The sequence below is a fragment of the Diprion similis genome, chromosome 2, assembly GCF_021155765.1.
Source record: "Diprion similis isolate iyDipSimi1 chromosome 2, iyDipSimi1.1, whole genome shotgun sequence".
Lineage (NCBI taxonomy): Eukaryota > Metazoa > Arthropoda > Insecta > Hymenoptera > Diprionidae > Diprion > Diprion similis.
The window spans coordinates 15,300,807-15,306,869 of NC_060106.1; the positions used below are offsets into that span (position 1 = coordinate 15,300,807).

A 6,063-nucleotide genomic window follows, 5' to 3' on the forward strand; every position below is an offset into this window, starting at 1 on the left:
AGTTTTAAGTATTGTCATGAAATCAGAAACCCCCGAGGAAGGATAAAAAGTAATACATCCAGGCATTATTTTGTTCGTAAGCAATTAATTGTTTCTTATAGCTGGAAAGAATTTCATAGTAAGATATGTTTCAAATTTGAGTCAAAGGCACGGACAAATGTGCTTGGATTATTCCGAAAAGTTACTTATTTCTAAAAATTGAAAAATATAAATGATACAGATTTGTATTGATGTTTAAATCTACAGGCTTCAGTCAAATCTTCGATGCAATGAAAATATGACATTTTCAACTCGAGTTATGAAAATTCCTGTAAAACGCCTCTCGTCCACGTCTATGTATAGTTCCGGAATTATGGATGCGATAATGCTTTGCCCTTAAGAGTAGCCTCGGTAGCCGGATGGTTGATAACCACTGCGTCCATAACTTCCGCTTCCTCGGTACGGGTAGGAATCGTATCCTACACTGTCTCTTCCTCCGTAACCACTGTAGCCACGTCTAGTACCCCGGTAAACCGAATATCCATCATCATAAACTCCAGATCCAATACCATCGTTAGAATCCAGACCTCCAACTCCATAATTACGGCCGTAACCAGAAGAACCAAGTCCATATCCAGTAGTGCCGTAATATCCGTAACTGAAATTCATGAACTTTATGGTTTGTATTTGCTCGCCAAGTAACTGACTTGTAGTTCTAATTGACAAACTTCGAATAGCAATCCGACGAGACGTGATTCCAAGATTCGTGTTCTAAAACCCCGATCAATGAATTTGGCTTACAATTAGATAACGCGATATTAAGCAACCAGTTTCAGGGAATTTTCTGGGCCAAGTTACAAAACACACGCTTGTAGCTAGAGTGGCTTCAAGAGCTCCTACACGAGATTGGAACGGTAATTGAATTAATTTATTTTCAGCAGAGCTCTCTCTGGTAAAAAACGAAGCGAAGTACGGAAAAGCGTCGTTCACCCTCTCAAGATTGAGCCCCATCGAGCAATCGGTTTGTTTACCCACCATCCCAGAACTACCAAGATTCTTTTAGCTGGTAGAGAATCTACTCGAACGTTTTTCCATCGCTTTTCAACTGTGTGGGCGTCGCGAGAGCTTCTCTTTGCTTACCCTGTATGTCCTCCGCCAATAATTCCATTCCCGTATCCTCCAGCACGGTAACCGCGATAATCAGGTGCCAACCCGGCACCTTGATATATATTCCCAGAGCCGTATGTGGACCCGCCTTCGATGCCGGGATACACTCCAACGCCACCTCCTATATCCCCAAAACCATTCTCTCCTCCGGGGCTGCCATCAAAGTAATCTCTCCTCGAGAGAAATGCTGTAACAAAAAAGTTCGGTTCGTAAAAAGTATCAGATATCTCATGAAATCTCGCATTTTCTGCGTACATTCTTTCTTCACGCGATTCACATAGTCCTAAAACGAGCGCGTTTTAAGTGGAGCCATAAAACTGTACGTCAAGGCAGTTTGATTCCAGTATAAGGTCGTTTATCTACCACTTTCTATAACGTATTTTTTACGTTAATATCGTTGTACGAATATTAGAGCGGCGAAAAAAATAATGATAGGAAAACACAGCGTTGAGGAAAAGATTGAAAAGGCAGTTTTGTTGTCGTTTGACTTGTCACTCTGCGATTAGCTAATCAAATTGATATTCTATACTTATTTTCAGTAGATTGCTTAATTGATTCCGGTTATGATCTGGATAGCAATTGAAAAAACAGTTATCTGAATGAACAAAATAACAACGACCTACATGGACGTCGAGATTCGTGATATATTCATAACAACACACCATAGTAGACTATCGGAAAAAAGGGTTTCTGCAAGAACGATTTTGTCATATCACTGTGCTTCATATACCTTGAGTCGAACAACATTAGAAATATAAAAATTCGGAAGGTACAACGTATGACAGTTATACCAAAAATATCTCTGCCTTTATATGTGAATATCGGTTCGCCACTAAACAAAACCTTTTTTTTCCAGTAGATTGAGAACACATTGATTCTGGCTCTTACTCATTATTGGTTATGTGATACAGTGAATCATTCTGTGGCTCTCGGAGTGTCGAACAGAGGGTTCGAAGTATAGGAATATCTGTAAGCTCATTAAACGCACTAAGAGCCAGAAAACACAGCTCAACGTGGGGGCGTCACACGAGGAAAAGCCGTAATAATCAGTCAAGCCTGCACAAGGTTCAGTAAATTACGTTGATACATAAGCCGGTCATAATGCACGGGCATATTCACATAACGAAGTATTCAGCGGGAGACAGAAATCGTAGTGACAGGGAAAGATTGTCTTCACGCAAGAGGAAACGACGTCAGATCCGTTCATGAACCGGTGTGTCATCTGCTCCAGTACTTGAGATCAGTTTACCACGAACAACACGAGGCTAGTGGCCTTCATGTCCAAAATAAAAAACAAAAACAAACATATACAGTCATTAGGAGCTAACAAAATAATAGTATCATAAAAATAGTCTGTTTACGTTGGATCGAATGACTGTAAGTAATCAATACACCCCCATTATAATTAAACCTCCCAAAACAATTCGAGAAATTAATTGAACGACGAATCTACCAATGAGTTCAACTGGAACAAATAATCATCTCGGTGCTCCACGCGTTCTTGGAATCCATCAAAATTCTGGTTCAAGCAGCCACGAGTGCAGATTCCAGGTGACGCATACTCGTTGCATAAGGTGACAATCAGGAACTGTGAGAAGCGATGAAGCATGCGGAGCAAAGAGACAAGACGTAACACGTGCAGGTATACACGCGTTTAATGAGCAAACAATGGCAGTTATTAATCAGAGTTAGTTAACGGTTCGGTCGACATTGAGCTACTTCACACAGTTGACGTAAGCACTTCAGCTTAAGTTTTCACCGTCAGTCGTTACGGATAAGCTTGGGAAAGCTTTGGGATTAAATGGACACCGCAGAGCCAAATCTACGATTTAATGCAGAACTAAAAGCGAACATTTTCGAGAGTCCCTTGCATTCCAAAAGTTTGGCAATATTATGAACGGATGTTTGCCAGCGGGTAAAGTGAGCATTCTTCTTACATATGGGGTGGGGGGATGATGGTTTGACGAGGAATCTATCATGGCTGATGCGTACTTGTAGTGAATCGTACGAGTTTTTTTCTGGTATATTCTAAATCTCGGGATAGTTTGAATACGTTTCTGTAGCAAATGATTAATCAGCTCATGCTTACAAGATCGTAGAGAAGATAATGCGTCCATAAAGTGAGTTTCTCTTTGCATGAATCTGTTAACACGTGGCATTCCATGACCTTGAGCTTGATGGATCAGTAAAGTGCGTACTTATACGTGGGTCGATTGCGAGTCGACTAAACGACGCAAGTTAGGCTTACACAGGCCACATATATTAGGATACTTGGCCAATTTTCATGCGATCATTTCGTGTAACGTGCAATCAACTCACCGTGGCTACTCGCTGACGCGTCCAAGTCTTTTGATTCGTCCGTGACCTTCGACCCGGTAGCAGACGCTGACTCTCGGAGTTTGGCACTGTCGACAACTGCGCAATTCAGTGCCGAAAGGCACAAGAACAGGATCTGCGATAAACAAAATGAATTTCAGAAACAATGGTGTTTTGGGAAAGGAGAATCTTAGATTACATGAATTGTACGCTCGCGTTCGATATCTCATTTGATCAATATCCATAATTTAGTACATCGATTATTGAGACTAGATAGTCGATTACTAACGACAATAGAATACGGGCGAAAGTCTAAAGGAAAGAGGATTTGTAGCTAGTACAATTACAAGAATCTATTTCTGAATTTCTGAACATCTTTCCAAGTAAGTTAAAAAACTTGAAAATCCCTGCAGTCTAGACACTCTGGACCATTTCTTTCCGACACATCTTTATAACAGAATTGGTGATTGATCCTGTTGCCTTGTCTCATGGGTTTTCGGGACTAGCCAGAGTTTCTACAGCGAAGAGGGAAAAACTCAATTCCCGTGGACCAAATACGTCCCAAACGATAAGGTGTATCGTGAATTGCTCGGACGAGGCATCGGATTCACTTACAAATGACGAATTGAAATCAGTCGCGACACAACGTATGATATAATTATATAGCGCCAGATACCTAAGCGTTATACAATTTCTCACTTTCCGCAGGCGTCGTAATGACAAATACACGCATCCTACCGCGGCTGTATAAAGTCACACTATTAAACTTAGGCAATTTACGAAAATGCAGAGGAAAACCGCGGCATGTTGTGTTTCAGGGGTACAAGTTGTTCACGGTTGGACGGGGACAAATGGTAGCTACAGAAGCTGGAACGCATTATTCACGTAAGTTCAGAGCTCGTCTTCTTATCGTGGTGAGTAACCGTTAAACCGCGGGACTCGCAATAAACAGAATGCAATTTGCGGGATCTCAACGGAGATTTGATCTTTGAACGGAATGCTTGGTGCTACGAAGGGTGTTTGATGTTTTATACGCCCTCTCGAAAATTTAAAGAAAAATGAAGTTCCTTGAAGGATGAAACAAAACCTCAGCCTGAGATGGTAAAGATCTCAATGAAGTGAAAATTAATTATGCGAGTGATGAACCGTGCGCCGGCCGACTTATATTGTGATTGAAAAATTCCGTGGCAATACTCACAGACAAGCATGTAGTACGCATTTTGCACACAGACTTCAGATGATATCTTGTGAATGTTGACCAGTTCTACCGGAAATTGATATGTCGGGAGAAGGTGTTGCTCTGCGAGCGTTCGAACGGCGTTGTCGGTATATATTTCAGACACCATGTCCCCCCCTCAGTGTTTCCTGTCGAAGGTGGCGACTTCCTCCCAGGATTCGTTCAGTCTCAGATTTACCTACGCGCACATTTGCTTTGGAGGTTCGCGGCTGACCTAAGAGTCTATGAGGTAACGAAGGTCATGGAAAATATTGTCCGTGGGAAATATCACGACTTGCGCTCACTTATTGCATGTTCATGCAAATGTGTAATATCATGCGTGTTTTACGCTCGATCCTGGCCTGTGATGCAAATCCACAGTTTGACCAGACTTGTTTACCTGTCTCGCAGTTTGCACCTGACCCCAAATATCACTGCACAACACTAACTATTTTTCTGAAACTAGCTCAAGTACAACTCGCTGCAGTCGTATCTGTCGTCTGTTTTTACAAAGTGTTCTAATTACGTGTAATGGAACGTGAGTGCCATTTACGAGTTTACGAGCCTTTATGCCTGGCCTGCACGTTGATGGATATGAAATCAGCTAGTTTAAAATAAGGTACAAAAAAGACGCAGAACGAATTCGTCGGTTCATGTAATATCTATCACTGCTGTGCCCATAAATGGGTAAACTGTTCATTTTCATTCGGAATCGTATTCCTTTTCAAAGACTTTAGTGAAATTACTATTCTCATGTTCACGGTGAAATATACGGTTTACTAGTTTCATCCTTTTTTCCACCCATCACGGTCGTCTCACGATTAGCATTCCGTAGTCAAGGTACAACGAGTTACTCAAGTGACGCCGAAACAAAAACCCTTGTAGACTTAAATTACACGTGCGTGCTTGTGGCTTTTGTATCTGGCACGGAGTATCGGACTATCTTGACTTCAAGTTCTAAAGTAAATAGTAAATAGTGACCAATTGTCCTTGCTCGAGATATAAAGTGTACCTGTATTTCTAATACGTCCCAATTTTCTGATTGGTTTATTTGCTTACGTCAGAGCCATACCACGCAGGCCGAAGAATTTAACAGTTGGAGGTAAAAACGTGAGTCACGTCGCACCAAAAGCACGCGTGACCATCGTAAAATATCCCGATATTCAATTAGTGTTCGAGCGGCATGCTGGGAAGTGATAAAAAAAATAATTCACCGTGAGGGGATGAAAACACAACGGTGTGTGAATTTTTGATAGGATATAGAATTAATGATAGAATAAATGAGTATTTGTTGACTCACTAATTTATCGAATCGTTTCAGGTGCGGCCAGCCACCGCTATAGATGACTGATTGTTGTTAAACAACATTCGTACAAACGAAACCT

The 6,063-nt window shown here is 41.4% G+C and overlaps 1 protein-coding gene across 1 annotated transcript; it reads right to left on the reverse strand.

Annotated features, from left to right (window-relative positions):
* Window positions 1–261: 261 nt before the first annotated feature.
* LOC124415940 (glycine-rich cell wall structural protein 2-like) lies at window positions 262–4,807 on the reverse strand. Its single transcript, XM_046896695.1, has 4 exons — window positions 4,661–4,807; window positions 3,466–3,598; window positions 1,120–1,333; window positions 262–637 (listed from the first exon to the last, which is right to left on the reverse strand). The coding sequence occupies exons 1-4, from the start codon at window positions 4,679–4,681 to the stop codon at window positions 376–378; spliced, it is 630 nt and encodes a 209-aa protein (XP_046752651.1). The 5' UTR covers window positions 4,682–4,807; the 3' UTR covers window positions 262–375.
* Between the last annotated feature and the right edge of the window lie 1,256 nt (window positions 4,808–6,063).

Bases quoted from the DNA above. Each gene is read 5' to 3' on its own strand.
- LOC124415940 (XM_046896695.1), bottom strand. From the start codon at position 4,681: ATGCGTACTACATGCTTGTCT. The intron at 1,334-3,465 runs GTGAGTTGATTG...TTTTTGTTACAG, and splicing joins CGCGTCAGCGAGTAGCCACG to CATTTCTCTCGAGGAGAGAT. The intron at 638-1,119 runs GTAAGCAAAGAG...CATGAATTTCAG, and splicing joins ATTGGCGGAGGACATACAGG to TTACGGATATTACGGCACTA.